This window comes from Eulemur rufifrons, chromosome 7 (genome assembly GCF_041146395.1).
Source record: "Eulemur rufifrons isolate Redbay chromosome 7, OSU_ERuf_1, whole genome shotgun sequence".
Lineage (NCBI taxonomy): Eukaryota > Metazoa > Chordata > Mammalia > Primates > Lemuridae > Eulemur > Eulemur rufifrons.
In genome coordinates this window covers 167,422,316-167,443,805 of record NC_090989.1, presented here as the reverse complement: position 1 = coordinate 167,443,805, position 21,490 = coordinate 167,422,316, and the positions used below count along the sequence as shown (strand labels likewise).

Sequence of the window (21,490 nt, the reverse complement as noted above, 5' to 3'; positions counted from 1 at the left end):
TTGGGTCTTTAAAAAGAATCTTGAGCTCAAAAGCAAAAATCATGGCTTAATAAATTTCTGCCCATGATCCTGACTGTCCACTAACCTGGCTCAGGAGAAGAGGCTGTTTCTGTACAAAGCAGCTTTCTCCAATTCAATTCATTTTGGAAGAAGTTTTATTTCTCGACTAATTAGAAACTAATGATGCTCTTGCTCTGCCCATATGACATGGTCCATTCTCCTCAATGAACCTGTGCCTTTTTCATAGTCTTTCCAGAGCTGTGTCTTGCTGATCTGTGTGCAGAGGATGAGAAGGAGAAAGCGGCTATCAACTGATTCCTCACTACTTCCCCCGTGGATGTGATGTGCAGATCAACGGCCGCTAGGTCAGAAGATGTGAGGACAGCCAGGGCCCAGACTCAGAGAATGAGTCTGCTTCACAAATGTCTTCCAAGCGAAACCTGGAGCAAAATGCTAACTAACCCTCTCTGAGCATACGCAGGGACGTAAGGTTTCACGACTTCCCCACAGTCTTTCCTCCTCTCCGTCTTTATTTCAGCACCCAGCAGAATCTGAGTAAAGTGCCTCCATTCTGCTTTTTAAAAAAATTAAAAAAAAAAAAAAAAAAAAGAAAAGAAAAACAGTTTTCAGTGGCATATGTCATCACTGAATTAATGCTGTTTGCCTTTTACTGGCTTGGCTCTCATCCCAGTAGAAGCAAATAAAAACGGAGTACAATGTACTATAAATGCTACAGGCAGCGATACATCAGATGGACCCATCCGAAGTGCCTCTTACCCTCCAGAAAGGGCTCAACTTCTGCTTCAGGACCAGAACCCCTCTGGTGTCAAGGTTAAAGCTAGCTTGGGTCGTAGAGGCCACCATTAGGAATAGGGAAAAGCAAGACTCTTTCATTTGCAAGAAGGATAAAGAGAAGACAGTCTGCACACTCAGAAATTTATGGCCTGTTTCCATCGTGGGCAACTTCACCAAATTTGTCTTGTGTAATATCACTCATTAAAAACTGCCCACATCTGTGAATTAAGGTGGCTGCTTTATTTTTTTAAATTATGGCAAAAAACACGTAACACAAAATTTACCATCTTCACCATTTCTAAATGTACAGTTCAGTGATTTTAAGTATAGTCACACTGTTGTACAACCGACCTCCAGAACTTTTTCGTCTTGCAAAATTAAAACTCTATAGCCTGGCTAGGTGTGGTGGCTCACACCTGTAATCCTAGCACTCTGGGAGGCCGAGGTGGGAGATCGCTTGAGCGCAGGAGTTCAAGATCAGTCTGAGTAAGAGTGAGACCCCGTCTCTACTAAAAATAGGAAGAATTAAACGGGTGCAGTGGTGCACACCTGTAGTCCCAGCTACTCAGGAGGCTGGGGCAGGAGGATCGCTTGAGCCCAGGAGTTTAAGTTTGTGAGAGCTATCATGACGCTACTGCGCTGTAGCCAGGGTGACTCTGCCTCAAAAAATTAAAAATTAAAAAAAAAAGTTCTATGGCCATTAAACAACTTCCCATTCCTCCCTTGCACCAGCCTCTGGCAACCACCATTCTACCTTCTGTTTCCATGACTATGCTAGGCACCTTGTATAAGTAGAATCATACAGTATTTGTCTTTTTGTGATTGGTTCATTTCACTTAGCTTAATGTCCTCAAGGTTCATCCATGTTGTAGCATGTGACAGGACTTCCTTCCTTTCTAAGGCTGAAAGTGTTCCATTGTATGTACTATATGTCACATATATATTACTATATATCACATATATCATGTATCCACTGTTGAACACGTGGGTTGCTCTCACCTCTTGGCTGTTGTAAATAATGCTGCTGTCAACATGGGTGAACAAGTAGCTCTTTGAGATCCTGCTTCCGATCCTTTGGGTACATGGTTGGCCCCTGAACAATGCACGAGTTGGCGTGCCAAACCTTGCACAGTTGAAAATCCATGTATAACTTTTGACTCCCCAAAACTTTGCTACTAGTAGCCTACTGTTGATTGGAAGACTTACCAATAACATAAACAGTCAATTAACACATATTTTATATGTTCTATGTATCATATACAATATTCTTACAGTAAAGTAAGCTAGAGAAAAGAAAATATCATTAAGAAAAGCATAAGGAAGAGAACATACAGTTACTATTCATTAAGTGGAAGTGGATCACCATAAAGGTCTCCATTCCTGCCATCTTCACGTTGAGCAGGCCAAGGAGGAGGAAGAGGAGGGGTTGGCCTTGCTGTGTCGGGGGTGGCGGAGGTGGAAGAAAATCTGTGTAGAAGTAGAGTAGACCTGCACAGCTCAAGCTCCTGTTGTTTGAGGGTCAACTGTATACCCAGAGGTGGAATTGCTAAATCGCATGGTAATTCTATTTTTAGCTTTTCGAGGAATTGCTAGTGTTTTCCACAGCAGCCACGCCATTTTATATTCCCACTAGCAATGCCCGAAGGGCTCCCATCTTTCCATTTTTTTATCAACACTTATTTTCTATTTTTTTTTTTTGATAGTAGCAATCCTAACGGGTGTGAAGGGATAAGGTAGCTCCTCTTTGACAGGGCCACAAAATTGGCCGTTGTTTTTCTGGAGCCCTGATGTTACCTACACTACTGCTGCAGAGGAATGATTGCTGGCTGGTTACAAACACGTATGTTCTCCTGCAGTAGGACACTGGTGCTGCGTTAACACGTGTGGGCTGAATTAGAGCGTCATTCGCTTCCGTTCACATCACTGCGTAGACTTCCCGTGAGTAAGTGCTCCCTTCCCTCTCACACTGAGCGTAATTCGCCAGACTCAAACAATCAAATGATGGTCTGTCGTCTCTATTTCAATTAGGTGTCGGGAAATTGAGGGCATTTGATAAATCCTAATTTAATTCCAGGCCCGATAAATACAGCAAGTCCTAACCTACCAGACCGTGACCACAGACACGTGGCTGCAACATCACATGGCTCTGAAGTCAGTCAGGGACAGAAGCTGTATACTAATCTTGTATCTGAAATGCCACCCCCTACAAACTGAATTCTTGCCTCCAACCTCTCTGGAAATCTACTTGTCCTCAGTGGGTTCTGGTTTTCCATGCCAAGAGATTTACAATCTGTCTTAGTTCAAAGATCACTCAGTGGGGAACAGAAACTTCCAAGGATCCAGATACTTCTTGGGAGGAAACTAAACCGTATCGGTAGCTGAATAATCCATTCAAGCTACCCCGACCTAGTTCCTACGGACATGCTAGGAAAAGGACAGCCCAGAGCAGGGGCAAGCAGAATTATAAAGAAACATCTCCTGAAAAAGGAACCCGATCAACAGAACTAGCCTTGGCTGAAAACTACTTCTGATGGTCCACACAAGTTCCTGATGTAATTTATTTTAAATAACGTAGGCTACAACGTTCCCAGTGAGTATCACATTCGTGATTTCTGCCCTATGTTCATGAACCTGTACTATTACTTATTTTTGTCTTTAAATTTACTACTCTTTTTTTTTCCCTCAAGGAAACTTCTTCAAAAAGGAATAAATCAGGGTTTCTCAACCTTGGCACTACTGACATTTTGGACCAGAGGATTCCTTGTCTGGGGGACTGTCCTGTGCACTGTGGGATGTTTAGTGGCATCTCTGGCCTCTACCCGCTAGATGACAGGAGCATCTCCCACCCTAGTTGTGACAACCAAAAATGTCTCCAGATACTGCCCAGTGTTCCTGGGGAGAAGGACAGGATTGTCCCTAGTTGAAAACCTCTGCCATAAATGAAAAATTGGTCTGTTTTTAAAAGCATACATTAAAATAGTCACTTAATAAGTAATACTTCGTCTGAAATCATCTTGTGTTGTTCATTCTGGAAACTAGCACCAAAGCTAAGAGAAGAGCAGCTCCGCTTGAGTTTGGGCTGTCTTGCCATGCGCTGTGTGGCCCTGGGCCCATCCCTTAACCTTGTGAGCCTCAGTTTCCTCACTGGCTTGACAGCAAGGCCCTCACGGGAGTGCTGCAGGATGAGTGACATATACAGCTGGCCTCTAGCACAGGCAGAGCTAGCACAGAGCCAACGGTAACTGGTGATATTGTTATTTCCATAATCTAAGGTTTTCAAGTTGGGTTCCTTAGAGGTTGAGGGTTCCAAAGACACACCTCAGGGTTTGCCCAAAGGAGTGGGGTGGCTGGACCTTAGCACCCTCCGCTCTGGCTCAAAGCAGAACAGCAGCCCAGAGTCTCCATCCAACTCTGTCCATTCTTAGCTCACGGGCCATGCAAAAGCAGGCCGTGGGCTGGATGTGGCCTGTAGGCTGTAGTTTGCCGACCCCTGAACTGGACCCTCTCCTTGGTACCTGGCTCAGGGATGAGCCAGAAGAGGCAGTCAGTAAACCCTCAGTGATGAATGTTGATACGCTGGGGTTCTGAGCAAGATTTAATCTGGGAAAAAAAGAGTTTCCCTCACTTAAGGAAACAAAAATGGGAAACCTTAACACTAAGTGATGAGTCTGTAGACTATGCCCACTCTGAAATGTTTTTGCTAGAGCATGCTGTCCTGCACACCGCCCAGAACATTTCATTGATGCATCACACGGCTTCTGGGTCTGCCTCCACATTCAGGCTGTGGCTCCTGAGGGAGGGACCATCTGCTGAATTTCCATGTAGCGTGCATCCAGCGGACAGCTTTGCACTAAAGAGATGCTGCAGAGAGGCCTGGGGAGCAGCAGTGACTGCAGATAGGCCTTCAATCCCCGAGAGGCTTCCAGGGCAGTTGCCACTATAGCAGTCAACACTGCTGTTGACGTCGAGCACCCGTGGTTCCTACCTGGCCCAGGGAAGTGTTTAGTTTGGCACTTTTTTTTTTTAAAGGGAGAAATTGTTTTTAAAATTTGAACTCAAAAATTGGGGGCTTCTGCACAAAAACCTGGACTTCTGGATAACTGGGCGTTCTCACTGGCAGTAATCACTGGATTCTCCTCATTACTGTGAGATAATACTAAAGCTACTACTCATAGTACTTAAAAAAGATGTTCTCAAACATCAAAGAAATTTAAACAAGATTTTTGGGGATACTTGTAAAAATATAACATAATTTGTAACTTTAAACATCATTCTTTTCAGAGACTAAATATCGGTTAAAATAATTGTTGTCACTTATTGTGAGGAAAAAATAAATGTACAACAGATTTCAACAAATATACACACAAAATCTTTAAAATAAACCACCGCTAACATTAAAATGATAATGTTTTCATTAAAAAAAAAAATTCCAAGCTGGAGCGGGCAGATGGGGGAAAGGATGGGATGGACGGAAGCGAAGGGAGACCTTGGGGATTATGGACTGATGTGGGCTTTGCTGGTTCTACCCTCAAGTTACCACACCCTTCGTTAACCGGTAGGCACACACATACCTCTGCTTAAACAGGAGTCGGCAAACAACAGATCGTGGACCAAATCAGGCCCACTGCCTGTTTTTGTAAACAAAATTTTATTGGAACATGGTCACGTCCACTTGTTTATGTACCGTCTGTGGCTGCTTTCGTGCTACGAGGCAGAGCTGAGTAGTTGCAACAGAGACCTCCGGCCTGCAAAGCTGAGAACACTTACTGTCTGGCCCTTTGCTGAAAAGCTTACTCATCTCCGGCTTAAGCCATCCCCACCACTGCTTTCAAACTTGCACTGCCTGAAATTCTGCAGGAAGAGCCTTCCTGGCTTTGGGAAGAAGTGGACTTTCCTGTTGAGTTGAAGGTGCTGAGGAAGCAGCCCTGACTTGCCAGTGCTGAGGATGGGCTGGAAGTCCTAGAGGTCATTTTCAAGGGCATCTAATGGGGGACCAGTGTCAGCATGCTCTGTAACATCCACGGACAATTGCCAAAGAAAGGCCTATGGGGGCCTCCTCATAGTCACCATCGTCATCATGTGGCATCCTCCTTGTCAACGGCAACAAGGGTGACTGTTTGTCCACACCACCTTCTGCATTGAGACTACCATTAACCCCACTTAAGAGACGAAGACACTGGACAAAGACGTGCCTGAGGACCCTGAGTGAACATGGGGCAGAGCCTTCTGGGTTGATCTGACTCCAAAAGCCGCTCTGCCAAGACTGTAGCTGCTCTCAGATCCCCAAAGGATTGAAGCTGAAGACCCACACGCCCCATACCTGGAGCTGGGAGTCCCCAAGGTTCACCATCTGCTTCTCCCTCACGTTCCCTGTAATCTGGACTCTGACTCCGACGGCAGTAACTCACTTCCACTTACGTGGAGCAGTGCCGGTCCCTGCCTCTCTCCTGTCTCTCAAACTGAGGCACTCCCAACCTAAGCTCCTAGCAGCCATATTTTCCAAGACGGTGGCACAGGCTGGGAATATTACTCTGCTAGAGCCCTCAGTCCAGAGGCTGGACCACTCAAGCTCATAAATCGATTCCAAGTCCACTGCTTGTCTTTGGAGAAAACACCCTGGTCCAAGCTGTCATCACCACTGCCGCCTCACTGGGCTTCCTGTGACCACTCTTGCCTTACCTATATCATCTCTATGCAGGGGCCCGAGTGATCTTTCAAAAAAGTTCACCAGATGAGTGACTCCACTGCGGAGATCTACCACTGATTTCCCATGTCCAGTAGAACCAAATCCTCAGCACGCCCCTGAGCTCTGAACTCACCCTCCACCACTCCCCCTCACTCTCTACAGTCTACACTGGCCTGGCAGCTTCTTAACCGATCCAAATTCATCCTCACTTTAGGGTCTCTGGACCTGCTGTTCCCGCAGCCTGGAATGCCCTTTTGTGGCCAGCTCCTTCTCACCACTTGGATGTCTACTTAAAGGTCATCCCTGACCACTCACCACGACACTATCCTCCTCCCCAACTCTACCAACTAAGGCTATTTAATGGTATGCATTTGTTTACTGGAACATTCTCAAGCTTCGCCACTAGAATGTAAACCCCAGGAGAACTGAAGTCTGTCTTGATCTATGTTCTATCCCCAATGCCTAGTCTTGGGCCTGTTATACAGTGGGCATTCCATCAATATTTCCTTGATATCCTCACAATGCAAGAGATTCAACATTTTCACAGCAATTCCCGGAGGAAATGTCACTGTTCATACAGAAATAGCTTCCCACGTGGCCCCATACTGCCTTCACTGGATCCCATAAAAGGCTATTCTGCACCTTTCCCCCAAACCACAGCAAAACTGAGCAACACCCACAGGAGACCCCCACTTCAAAAAATTAGTTCATACCAGCTTTAAGAGCAAAGTAATTCAAAACATGAAAATTTATTCTAAGTTGTATCTTAACATACGAGATCTCAGCTTTAGATGAATTTTAATGTTTACAAGTGCAAAAGCAAATAAATATTTACCAGTTGCTTTTTTTTTTTTGCACTCTTATAACTCCACAACAGCTTAGACGCAAAAAAAATTGTTGCTAAACATCTTGTAGTCTGGCAAAATGAAGAATTTCTTATTAAGAAAACCCCTCACAACAATAACAACCCCTCGTGCTTACGGCCCCCCTGCAGACACCGTGGGGATGGTTCATCAAGATTTGAGACTAGGATAGAGCAACAAAATTGCCACCGGTAAGGGTGCCACGAGGACCACAGCCCTGGCCTCACTGTCTATGAACTGGCTCGTGCACACGGCAATGGGAGCTCTGGGAGAGACGCCCATATTTCTTGGGCAAGGACCATGGCTAACACCAGTTCTCCCAAGACTGAAGCTTTTCATTCTTCAGGATTCAATGCAAATGTCATTTCTCCAGAGTGGCCTTTCTTCGTTAAGGTAGGTCCCTGGCCTCTCCATACATAATTCTCTTGGAAAGCATCCTGTATATTTCCTCTATTACCATGTCACAATCGAAACTTCAATGAGCTGGCTGGCTTGCCAGCCAATCATTTCTCCAGCTTGCTTGCTTTCTACGCTCCTGCTACCTAACCCCCAGGCACGCACTCCAGCTAGCGGACGCCCATTGCCTCTCGGCCGTGAGATGCAAGAGGCAGGGACCGTGCTCCCTGGGGACACCACCTCACCCAGTGCCTGGCACAATACTGGCCGTCCATAAATAGATATCCATAAATGAATGAGGAGTGAATTCTTAATGAATAAACTTCTTAAGATCGATGTCTTTTTTATTCATGTATATCACTGCTTGGTTGAAGTCCCTGGAGTTATTCTGAGGCACGGAAACAAATATCAAGGAAACACTTATTCCAGCAAAGATAGCAGGTTCTTCTTCTTAGACTAAAATAGGAACACACACACACATTCTTGTGTGCACCCCTTTTATATCAGGGACATACAGGATTCCAAGAATATTAAGCACTTTCTGAATCTCAACCCCCCACTCCTAATTTCTAGAAAAAGGGCCAGAGCATTCACAGCAGCACGGAACCTGGGTGAAGACCAGCGCCACTCACCTGGATTGACAGTGATAAATTTGCTATCCTCGGAAAATCGGTCCCCTCGGGACACAGGCTTTTTGGATGGCGTTTCGGGCCTCTTGGGATCGCTCCCTGCATGCTGTTCCTCTGTGACTGTGGGGGGCACTTGGGTGGAGGTGACCGAATCAGGGTCCAGGCCTGGGTCGGCATCGCTCCTCTCCCCAGGCCGGGCCGTGGGGACGGCGGTGTGGTCTGGCTCGTGCCCAGGTATAGTCTGATGCCCCCCATCCTGGGCAGTCCTGTTGGGAGAGGAGGCTGTGGGGCTGGGCTCCGTCTGGTTCTGCTCCTCGGCTGCGTGGGTCACCCCGCTCTTCTCCTTCTTCTCGGAGTCCTTCTCGCCGTCCTCCTCGTGCTCCCGCTCGCCGTCCTCACTCTCGCTCTTCTCATCTTTTCCGCCCCCTTCCTCCGCGCCCTCGCTGTCCTTGGTGGGCGCCGCATCGCCATCCGGCCCCGGAGAAGCCAAGGCTTCCGTGGTCGCCAGGACGGGCCTGCCCGCCTGCTTGCTGGCCGCAGCGGCCGTGGGCAGGCGTGTGGGCCACACGGTGCTGGGGAAGGAGGAGATGCCACCGCCACCAAACCCCAGGCCAGCGAGGAGCGTGCTGGTGACCACCGAGGCCACTGTCGCCTGGCTGCCGCTGGAGGAGGGGCCCATCCCAGTCGCCATGGAAACAAAGGAGAAGGGGATGCCGGAGGACGTCCAGGTAGAAGACCCCGAACTGATGGGGGCCATGTCGGCCGAGGAGGCGGGAGACACTGTGGGCTGAAAAGGGTCATCCGGGAGTTTGGAGAAGAGACAGGAGAAGAAAAAGCAGAGACGTGTCAGTGATTGGCACTGGGAACAGAGCCCTGGCTGTGACCCTCCAAGGGTTTCACTCTTTTATCCTACGGAGTTTCCCAAAGTACGGTGTGAAAGTTGACACTGGGTGGTCCACAGGTGACTGACTCTTATTTTAATGGTTTTATAATTACTTAGAGTACATGGAAGAAATTTAGTGTATCAAACCCAACTTTTCACTGATATTACTTAAGATGAGGTAGAGTGGCAAAAAAAGTAAGTTAGTTGCCTTAACGACAAACAACAAATAAGGAATACATTGACAACATCACATGGTCATCTGTTCTTGGGGTGACAGAGGCGGGATCCCCTTGGTTTCAGGTGTATCCCTGACACTCGAGGAGAAAACATAGCTCTCAGGGCTGAGAAGAACCTGGGGGAATGTGGTCCAACTCCACCATCTTATCGTGAGAAAGTGGGTGGGCCCAGGGGCAAGTGGCCTGCCCACACCTGCAGTGGCAGCTCAGACTCGGGAGCCACGCTCCGCACTACAAGCTCCGGGGTCTGGTTTACATCTCTGCATCTCCATGTTGGGTGCTGTGGCGTCACAGTACCTCTCAGAGTCTCTGGGTTTAACCATGGCAAAATCTATGTCCGTATGGATGACATCATCATCAACAGCAGTAACAAGAGTTTCATCTGACAAGTGCCAGCTATGTGCTGGGGCTTTCCATGCGACCCTGGGGGCAGGCATGATTGTCACCCCATTATACCTCAGGGAAACTAAGGTAGAGAGATGTTAAGGAGTTTGCCCAGGTGCACGGCCAGGAGGGTGCAAATGCAGGGCTGCCTGGGTCCAAACCTCAGCTCATTCTTCTCACCATACTAAACTGGGGCTCAAATGTGGCGTTTTATTCACATAAGGTACCTTGGGAAAACAAGAAGTGTTGCTTTGAGATACCAGTTTAATAGCTCTTATAAGCTGGTATACAGAATCCTGAAGTCTATCCCATCATTTATATAGTTCAAAACAATAACCAGAACAACTTAGGTTTCATACTTCATCGGCAAGTTTTACTTGGAAAATTTTGTAATTTAAGGATAATAAAGTTAGCAAAGTTGAGTTCTGAGGGTGGTTTATGAAATGCCAAATACCGCATAAGATAAGGCGCTTGACACAGAGAAGTCAGACTGCCTGGGGGGGAGTTGATGATTTCTCACGTGCTTTCTGGGTGATCCCAAACACATAACCTTAACTCATGGATCCTCAGTTTCCTCATGCACAAAATGGGAATAATAGTAACCCTGACTTTGTGGGCTGCCTGGAGGAGTAAATAAAATAACCTGTGCCTGAAACCCAGGAAGTATTTAGTGAATTTTAGGCCATTACTTTTATTGCTACCAGGATGACTAGTGTTGTAATTATGGGTTATACCAAGTATGGGGAAGCTGAGATATTAATTCAGGCTCCCAAAATTTTTAGATCCATGTAATTTTGGGCAAGTGACAACCTCTGAGTTTTAGCATACATCAAATGAAGGGGTCGGAACAGATGAACTCCTTTGTATTCCTGTAGATCATAGATAATTATAAATCTGGCAGATTTTTACCTTGAAAAAATTAATTATATAATATAACCCTCTAACACTGTTGCACAGCTTGTTTTCATAAGGTATTGAATTATAAAAAGTGAATAATGTAATTTTTTCTCTCTTTTAACCTTGTTACATTGAGCAGTTTAACAACATTATACTGCCACTTGGTGGTGACAGTTTTAACTGCATGCAAATTAACAACCCTCTGTGACAAAAGCCATTACCATTCTCTACTTACCACTCCTGTTTTCACAATTCTGGTCCCTTGGAATATTCGAGTGGTATTAGCTGAGAAACAAAGAAATTACATTGTAAACAATAAAACTTTTTTTGTGATTCCAACAGAACAAAACTTTGCTTATGGACACAAGTTTGAATTACATGTAATTTTCACATGTCAAGTCTGGGTGTGGTGGCTCATGCCTGTAATCCTAGCATTTTGGAAGGCTGAGGTGGGAGGATTGCTTGAGCCCAGAAGCTCAAGACCAGCCTAAGCAAGAGCGAGACCCCGTTTCTACTAAAAACAGAAAAATTAGGAGGGCATGGTGGCGCGTGCCTATAGTCCCAATACTTGGGAGGTTGAGGCAGGAGGATCGCTTGAGTCCAGGAGTTGGAGGTTGCAGTGAGCTAGACTGATGCCACTGCACTCTAGCCAAGGTGAGGCTCTGTCTCAAAAAAAAAAAAAAAAAATTTTTTTTTTCACATGTCAAAATATTATTCCTCTGTATATTTTTTTCAACCATTTAAAAATGTAAAACACTTCTTAGCTTGTAAGTCATATAAAAACATGCAGAGAGCTAGATTTGACCTGGGGGCTATAGTTTGTTGATCCCTGTCTTAAGCTATTAGTTAAAATTAAAAAAAAAATTTTTTATTTTTTTTATTGCAGTACAACTTACATACAGTAAAATGCGTAAGATTTAAGTGTATAGTTCAGTTAATTTTACATATGTAAACACTGTGTGACTACTATCCATATTAAGATATATTCTCCAGTGCTTTGCAGGAAAAAAGGTTTACTTGTGCCCCCATACAACAACCACCCCTATCCCTAAAAGAAACCACTATTCTGACCTCTGTCAGAGTTTTACCTATTTTTGAACTTCATTTAAATGGAATCATTCTATTGTTCCTCCTCTATTATCTTTTTGGTCATAATTTCCTGTATTATCCTTTTAGTGATTCTAATATGCATCCTTAACTTACTATGGTTTACCTTAAATTAGTACTTTCATTACTTTATAAAAACGTAAGAACTATGTAATAATGTAACTCTATCTGCCTGCCTCACCTTTTGTGTATTATCATATATGTGTGTGTCTGAACACACACACACACACACACACACACACACACTTATTTATTTATTTAGGAGACAGAGTCCCACTCTATCACCCAGGCTGTAGTGCAGTGGTATGATCACAGCTCACTGCAGCCTCAAACTCCTGGGCTCAGGGGATCCTTTCACCTCAGCCTCCTGAGTAGCTGAGACTACAGGCACATGCTACCACACCTGGCTAATCTTTAAACTTTTCTTAGGGATATGGGTCTTGCTATGTTGCCCAGGCTGGTCTCGAACTCCTGGCCTCAAGTGATCTTCCCACTTCAGCCTCCCAAAGTGCTGGGATTACAGGTGTGAGCCACTGTGCCCAGCCACAAACAATATAACGTGTTAAAAAGCCATAATAAACTGCTTCTTTGTGGGTATTTCAAAAAGCAATAATGCTTTATAAACTGAAAATCTGCCTCCTGTACACATGGCATTGAAATATTAGCAAAAAATGCTAATTACCAAAATAAATGACACTGTAGGCTGCTGTGATTTTTCCCTAAACCAGAAATGGCAAATGACTTACATATACTTTTGTTTGGCCTGCAAACTTTTTTTTTTTTTTAATGAGCTTTCCACCAACATTGTAAACAGTAGCCTTCATCTAAAAATCCTAATCTCCGCTTATCCGAAAACTCAGTTTTGGCAAAACTTGGCTCACTCTCTTGTAGGGCAACATTTTGTCTGTCACCCCCCACCACTTCAGGTGGGCACAGAGTCTCCAATTTCCCACTTGTAGCCCTCCCCTCATTTCTACACGCCCCCTGCCTGGCCCCATGGGCACTGGAGTTTGCAACCTTGACCTCATGATATATTCATTTTGCATGGTTGAAAAGCAAAATGTGCAAAGAGACAAATGTGGGAAACAGGCCGGGCTACAAGTCAATACAATCGTTTAGATTTCGGGTCAAAGAAGGCAGGTAAGAAGGCAAATGGTGTGAATCTTGCCTGAGACTAAATATAACCTCCTGTGATCAAGCTGCCCACGGATCGATACCTCACTGCCTGACAGGTATGCACATCTCCCTTCATTAAGACAGGGAAACGGTTCCCAGGAGATCTGCTTTACCTGCCCTTTAAAAAGGGCTCTAATTAAAGACAACCAACTAAACAGCCACTGCGGTAGCTTGCCGGCTTTCCATTAGTCTTGAACAATCTCCACCGGGGTCAGTTAGAGCCCTGGCGACTAGGACGTTTCCACGGGACCTTTCAGATCAGAAGTGCTTAACCTGGGGCCCCCGGGCCTAATGGAATTCAGGGACGGGGAAAATTGACGTCTGCGTCCTCACTAAGCTCTCTCCGCCACGGTGCACTTTTTTCTGCAATGAATGTCGCCATCCAATCTCAGCTGCAATGAGCAGGACCTGCGACTTTGCCTCTGATTGAAATCACAGATATTTTCATACTGCCTCTTAGTTGCTGGAGCTATTTTGGAATATCACTGATGTTCATCGCTACTCAGAAATCATGGTAGCTAACAGAGAAGCTACTTGTCATTTAATGAAAAAAGCACGTATGTTATTACATCCCAAATTTGTTTAAAATATTTTGACAACTACATTTGAATGTAATTGGTTCCTTTCCTATGTATTTTACTTATTTATTTGAAATCGTTCTGAGAGAGGATTTGTGGGCCTTGCCAGGAATGGGTTTGTGGCTGAAAGAAGAAGTTTGTGTGCAGTCTTCCATGACTGTTGGGAATTGCAAAATGGCTTTGAACACTTAAATCACCAATCTTTTTATCCTTTTGTGGAAGACTTGGGGTGCTGGGTGATATTTACTCTTTGGGGTGATTCATGGCTGTGTATAAGTGATGGGGCTTTGCAATCGAAAAACCAGACTCTGCTTAGTAGCCGAGTGATTTTTCTCGAGTTACTTGCACCCTGAACATCATTTTCTCGTTTGTAAAATAACGCCTACATTACAAGCTGCCACGGCGTGAGGTTCAGATGAAATGATTTATCTGAAAATGCTCTGTAACCGTGAGCCACTCTACACATCTTGCTTGCTGTTATTATCGTTATTGTATTTACCACGGTAAGGTAAATACAACATACAGATCGTAAAAGGTACGGTCACTTACCTTGATGAAGATTTAGTTTTTTACACTGCTCGCTTGGATGTGGCAGGGAAAAGCCAGAGCCATTGTGGCGAGGTGTAAAGAAAGGATCCCGCCCCCCTATCAACCCGTGGGGATAAACACCCACGTAAGTAACGAGCACACTCATGTCCACCTCTGAGCAAAGAAAGCCTGTAGACCAAGTAGACACTGGCCATTTTCAGCAAGTCGCTGTGATCAGACCTTTAAAATATTCTGTGCTTTGAATTTATTAGCTGATTCGGCCTTTTTGAATTATATTATATTACAAACATTTAATTTTTCAAAGTCCGTGCAGAAGCTAGGGAGCTCGGGGGCCTATTAATCAGGTGAGGCAGTTCTGCAGATTCTAGGCTCCCGGTCAGAGCACATGGGAGGCCTAATCATGATTTATGTGTCCAAAGTTCCAGGGCCTCGGCCTCAGTAAGTGCCTAGTCTGGACTCCCCTCCCCTCCCCTCGGCCGGCACAGACCCGGCCTTGGCTTGTAGTCCTTCCTCGACACAGGGAAAGGAACCAGCATATTCAGGGTAAAAGTGGACATGGTGTGATTTATTTATGAAAAAATGTAGATATGCTATTTCCTTTCCTTCCCTCCTTCTTTTCCTTCCTTCTTTCCTTCTGAGACAGGGTCTCACCCTGTCATGCAGACTGGAGTGCAGTGACAAAGCACACTGTAAGCCAAAGGGACCAGTATATTCAGGGTTAAAGTGGACATAATGTGATTTATTTATGAAAAAGTGCAGATATGCTGATTTCTTTCTTCCTTCGCTTCCCTTCTTTCCCCTTCTCCTTCCCTTCCCTTTTGTTCTGAGACAGGGTCTCACCCTGTCACCCGGGCTGCAGTGCAGTGACATAGCACACTGTAAGCTCGACAGGCGTGCGCCACTGCATTCTGCCCACTAATTCCGATTAGTTTAAACGGAAGGATGGCATCAATGTGAACATTAGCAAAGAATATTTAAATACCAGCAAGATTTTCAAGCCAGAAGGGATCCTTGGAGGGAGTCTAGGCTGGAGGGCTTCTTACCCTGGGTCCATCATTTATGACTTTTTAATATCAAACCCAATACTAAGGGGATGTTTCCACATGGTGTAGTAACTAGCTAACCAGCACTATGCGAATTACTTAAAACGTGTCACTCCATGTCATTCTACAAGGACCCCGGGAGGTTGTTACTATTAATACCACCACTTTTTGGATTGGGAAGCAGCAGCTTCAAGAAGAAGCATTCTCAGAGTTGTGCAGCCACTAAGTGGCAGCCAGGACTCAGACCAGGGGCCCTCACTCCAGAGACCCTACTATGCAGCCAGCCACCAGGGCCACCTCACTGAAACTCAGATTCCTCCCCCCACCCCGAGATTCTGATGCAGCTGGTCTGGAAGGGGCCCATGAGGCTTCCAGCTGATGCTGATGGTCTACAACCTACATGACTTACAGGGTCCCTGAAGTTGTATGCAAAATTCTAGGAAAAAGGTCCAAAGCCTTCCTAAGATCCATGACTCAAAAAGGTTAAGAACTACTAGCCTGCTGTGTGAGTTTCTCATTTTATTGATGGGAAAACTGACGGCCCAAGAAGTAAAGAACTTGACCAAGGAGGGCCTCAGACTGGCAGAGTGGAGCCACTGGTCCCTACTTCCACGCTGTTCTTAGTGCATATCATATTAATGAAACCATATCAGCAAATTATGGCCCACAGTCTGGCTGCTTATTTTTTGTAAATAATATTGGAGCCAAGACCAGGATTTAGGGTTAGGGTAAGACAGAGTGCATCCTATGTATCTTTACTTAAAATTCTGATATTTTATTCTTGAAATGTTTGCAATGATTTTGCTTTTTTAAAAAATCCCATTAAAACGTCATCTCTTGATCACTAAGTCTTTTGGCACACCTTTAAATTTTGATCCAAGGCAAATGTCTCACTTGCGTCACTCTAGCTCTGTCCCTGGAACTTTCTATGAATCCCTAAATCAGCAGGAACGCGCATCTAGACCCCAGGAATCTGGAAGATCCCACAGACAGGGGCTCATTTGTGTGGCTGCAAGTCGGAAGGGTGAACTGCATCTGTTTTGGGCTGTAGTTCTTGGGAGAACAGCTAACTGAATCATGTTAGAAATCCAAAGAGGATATTCAACAACACGACTTGGAGGTGATTTTGTGATCTGACATAGCCACAGCACTAGGGGTGAGAGGTTCAAATACTTGCCTCTCCAACGCTGGAAAATAACAATAAAACAAACAAAAAATATGCTTTGTTTTTCCTCTCTTCCTCTGGCCTATGAAACCTCCAACCTAAAAGACAAATCTAAATTACTGCGGCTTTCCGCGTGGGGTTTACAGCCCTACACTGGTTCTTAGGCCAGGCTTGTGTGCTTCTGCCCCAGCACCCTAGGAGGTAGAAGGACAAGGCACAGCAAGTGCCCAGGGCACAGACAGGGGGAACCATCCTCACCTTGAAAGAGCATCGTCTGGCTGAAGTCGCTGCGCATGTCGTTGCGACACACGGCCTGGACTCGGAACAGGTAAAGGCTATCGGGTGAGACGTGGCTAATGGTGGCTTTCTGTAGGTGAAGAAAGACAGGGCGGTGAGTTGGTTTTGAAGGCCAGCGCACGCTCTGCATTCTAAAGACAAACCTGGGTACCGAGGCAAAGCCTGACAGAAAAGATGTTTCGTTTCCCTACGGACAAAGGCTCGCTTTAGAAGGCCATTCAGACCTCACGTAGCAATCACTCGTTTTCAACAGCAAAATGTGCAGCATAAGAGAAATAATAACATCATTCTTGACGATGGCTTAGAATGTGTCTTCAGCCCTCTTTATACTCACAAGGCTTGGACTTCTGTGACAATTACTGTACCTGATAAACTATAATTATTTATCTCAGCTAGCCGCTAGAATTATCAAGGGTACCAAATCTCCAGAGCCATGTAAAGTTTAGAACATCTGCAAAAAAAATATCTGCATGTCTGTTTCTTTGCAGTCTAAAGGACTATGGAGAGCGTGGGGCAGGATGCAAGGAAAGACACCAGGCTAGTGGGCAGGGGACATGAGATCTAGCCTTTCACACCACTGTGTGATTGTGAGCCAGCTCCTCAATGTCTTTCAGCCTCCGCAAACTTCAACTGTTAAGGTTCTTGTGAGAACCATGTAACATAGGCCAGGCAAACCTTGCTCATGGGTTGACCACACCAAGCAACAGAAAGACTGTCAATGGTCTAACAGGGGTGGGCAAGCTCTGGCCCACTGTCTGTTTTTATAACTCAAGTTTTATTGGCACACAGCCATGGCCGTTTATGTATCGTCTATGGCTGCTTCTACCCCGCAACGGGAGTCACTGGCGTAGTTACGACAGAGACTGTTTAACCTGTAAGGCCTAAAATTTCTGCAAGTTTGCCAACCCCTGGGCAAACATCACCAGCCAAACCCAGGTCCCCCTTCCTTAAAGTTTCATTCCAATGGTCTTTAAAAATGAGAAAATAGAAAATACCTAAGAAGCGGGCAGCACTTGCTTGCTGAAGAAACAAAGGCAACTGATTTTCAAAGACTCTTCCTAATGGAAGAGATGTCTTGCCATCAAAGCGTGCATTCTGAGCCAAGCATAGAAGCAGCTCTGTGAGCTTAGCCACTGAGTGGGCTTTCCCGACACAGCTATTGGAAACCTCTGAACTGGTATGAAAATGTTATTTCGGCCCCACCTGCAGCTGCTGCCTCAAAAACGGCTTCCTGGTGAGAGTGGTAGGTTAGGGTCATGTTATGTCGCTTTAAGCCTCATTTATCTCTTTTGGAAAAGGTGGGTAACAACACCTGCCCCACAGGTTTGTGATGAGGCCCTGCGAGGGGGACGCACACTAGAAAATGCTGCTTGGATGTTAAGTATCACTTTTTAGGTTTCTGGGCCACACTAACCACAAGTTAGAGAACAGCTTTTTTGCCACTAAGTCAGAACTCTTGACTTAGAGGAGTTAAGAAAATTAATTTTGTGTGTCCCGAAAGAAAATAACCAACCCTAGAAATTCTTGCAAAAAAGAACTTGCTGTCAAAGCATGTTTTTCTCAACATCTCTTTCTCTGAAACTAATTTATGCCTCGTTCCCTAAACCTCTGACCCCATCTTCTGTTCAGAGCAAAATCTTCACTCCATCTATGCAGGGATTTATTAGAATTCACTCCAAGACGCTATCCATTCATCTTTGCATGTTTAATTATTTCCCACTTAGAACAAGAAAGCGCCTAAGCGCCTGGATAGTTTCTGCTGATTAATGCAAGCCATCTTTACTTCAGAAACAGAAAAATCCCTTATGGACTTTCAGTTGTGACAAGAGAAAGGTTAAAATACATCATAACCTTGGGTGCCTTTCAATAGATTCCTCTCTGATTTCATGAAGCTCACCGTTCCCTAATGTGGCCCAGATAACAATGTCTAGTGGGGAAATTGAAAATATAAATGGAAATGAAGTCAAAGAATCTTCATCTAAAGAAATATGAAAAGTATTATTCCATAACTGATTGAATAGGCCCTGAGGATTCTGTATTGGAAGAAAAAAAAGTGGTAACAGTCATTAAGAATCCCACTTGGTGCTATTGCATTTTTCATGCGCATATACAATTACGGGTTTCATTATTCCAAAGCCTGCCTTTGATTAACAATAAACGCAAGGCTTTCAAACCCAAATGTGTCACTTTGAGTTTCCAGGCAAACTCTTCAAGACTAGTGCTCGTTGGAGGGTTGCTTTTATGGGGAAGAAGATGGCTTCTACAAACACCTGTTCCGAAGGGCCTTTTTGGGTGTTGGACACTAGACATTTATGTAAATTTTAAGAGGAGAGGATGAATTGGGCATGTGTGGCTCTACGTGAGGTCAGACAGTGTGGTATCTGAGAGCCTGAGAACAGAGGCAGAAAGTTACACAGCCACAGGGACTCAGCAGGTACTAGCAATGTATAAGGCAGAACAAATGTGACAAAAAGGAGCTGTGTGGATGGTGGACAGCTGCTGGTGGTGGGGATATTAGTGATGGTAGCTGCAGCAGAGGAGGAATAATTATAGCAATAACAGTTAATATTTGTATATCGCTCACTACATGCTGGGACCGGTTGAACATCTGTATAACTCAGTTACGATAACCCTGTCATACGAAAAAGGCCTAACGGAGGTTTTGTTCTTGTTAATAATGAAAGAAAAAGCAGTCAGTTTTGAAGGACCTAAGGCCAAGAAATTACTTGGCTCTCCTGGTCACACAGCTAGTAAGGGGAAGGTCAGCATGGAGCCCAGGCAGGCTCCACCCACTGTCTTCCCGGGTGCCACCGCCAGGCAGTGCAGCCCGCGGTGGCACCCACGCCCAGCAGGCAGTGTGAGGACAGGCAGAGCGGGCCGCCGGGCAGCGCCTGGCGGGGAGGTGCAGCAGGAGGCCCCCTCATCCCTGCGGGGGCAGCAGGCACCCCGACTTGGAAGGGGGCCTTACCAACTCTTTGTCGCTGTCCTTTGTGAACGTCTTCTCCTTCTCGTCCTCGTTCTTGGTCCAGCTGTAGGAGATCACGTAGTTCATGATGGGAGGGTGGTAGACGGTCTCCGGCCGGCTCCAGGACACCTGCAGCGCCGTCTGGTTCAGAGGCTGCACCTTCATGTGGACGGGCGGGGAGCTGCAAACTGAAGACAGACGGCCCAGCTCAGAGGGCGCCCAGCACACTCACCACTCAACCCTGCGCTCTGAGGGTTGCAACCCTGCAAAGCTGAAAGACTAATACAGGAAACGCCCACACTCCCTCCACCTGGATCCTCCTTTTAACATTTTGCCCCATCTGTCCTCTGTCCCTCTCTTTCCACACACACAGCTGTTTTTCTGCTAAGCCTCTGAAAGCACGTGGCAGACAATCTGACACTTCTCCCCTAAATACTTTGGCCTGCAACTCCTGAGAGCAGGACATTCTACTATATAACTGTGATACCATTATCAAAGCTACGAAGCTAAACACGATTTCAACAATTTTATCTCATACATAGTCCAGATTAGCCCAGATTCAGATTTCTCCAACTGCCTCCCAAAGATACTTTACCACTGTCCCACCCGCCACTTTGGCCTTTTTTCCCACGACGGGCTTAGCGAAGAAGCCAGGCCACTGGACCCAGCAGAGTGTTCCAACTAACTACAACTGGAGATGAAATTTTATTGCCAACTCATGTGACTGTCAATAAATACAATTTAAAATGAGACTTCAGGTAATTTTAAAGCAAAGGCACACAAAACAAGGATGACTTTCTCTAGCCCAGCAGACGCCGTGTCACTATCCCGATGTGGGGTACAAGGACAGTTTAGGCTAATTCATCCTCTTATTTCTCGTGGCTGGGAGGCTTTGAGGGACATGGTGGCTCTATCCATGGACAGACCTATCAAAGTGTTGAGACCTTCAAGTCAGCCTTTAAATGTGTTCTTCCTCGGGGGTGTCCGTGCCCCAGTGCCCGTGGTCCCTGCATTCATGGGGCTTGTGGTCCAAAGCAGGGTTTATCAGCCTCAGCACCACTGACCCCTCGAGCCAGACAATTCTTTCCTTCCAGGGGCGATCCTTGGAGCGAAGGATGCCAGTAGCACCACTCCCACCCCCCGGCCACTGTGACAACCAAACATGTCTCCAGATATTGCCACATGTCCCTTGGGGAGCCCATTGCCTTTGGCTGAGAACCTCCAGTCCAAAAGGGGAGATGGGGACACATCAAAGAATCGCACACCCAGAGCCGAGGTTGCACGCCAGGCCAGGACGGATGGGGAGGACGGGAGGTACACGGTGTTTCCCAAGTATATTACAGGAGACTCTGACTTGGGCTATGGCACCCAGGGAAGACTCCCTTGAGGAAGGTCCATGTCAATGAGAGCTGAGAGCTATGTGGAGATGAACCGGGCGGGTGCCGGAAAGAAGGGAGGGCAGGCAAAGGGACTGCAGGAGGAAGGCCCGAGGAGCTGGGGCAAGGCACAGAGAAGACAGGCACCAGGCCGGTGCCAGGTGCAGCTGGAGCCAGAGGCCGCAGGGGCCAGATTCAAATTCTGGCCTTTCTCCCCTGAGTCCTTGGAAGCCGCTGGAAAGATCTGAGCCCGAGAATGACATAATCAGGTTGCCACTATCCACAGATCCCCTGGGCTTCAGCTGAGTGTAGCAGGCCCCAGAGAAGCCAAGTGTGCGGGGGGGCCTGTTAGGAGGCGCTGCAGTCCACCAGATGCTGGCAGACCACCAGATGCTGGCAGACCAGGGAGGAGTGGCAGGTTCCAGAGCTCACAGCTGAGAGGTAAGACCGAGAGGCCTGGCGATG

General features: G+C 46.1%; 1 protein-coding gene across 4 annotated transcripts in view; it reads right to left on the bottom strand.

Moving 5' to 3' along the window:
• The window catches only part of PTPRG (protein tyrosine phosphatase receptor type G), a 668,714-nt gene that overhangs the window by 89,188 nt on the left and 558,036 nt on the right, over positions 1–21,490 (bottom strand). For 2 of the 4 annotated variants that reach the window (XM_069476009.1, XM_069476010.1), the window contains exons 9-13: positions 19,653–19,837; positions 16,646–16,754; positions 11,005–11,054; positions 8,373–9,156; positions 3,615–3,617 (exon numbers count right to left, since the gene is read on the bottom strand). In XM_069476009.1, coding sequence (XP_069332110.1) covers positions 3,615–3,617; positions 8,373–9,156; positions 11,005–11,054; positions 16,646–16,754; positions 19,653–19,837 — 1,131 coding nt within the window. Of the gene's footprint in view, positions 1–3,614; positions 3,618–7,194; positions 7,198–8,372; positions 9,157–11,004; positions 11,055–16,645; positions 16,755–19,652; positions 19,838–21,490 lie in introns of all 4 variants that reach the window. The other 2 variants (XM_069476012.1, XM_069476011.1) reach the window with 1 other exon arrangement.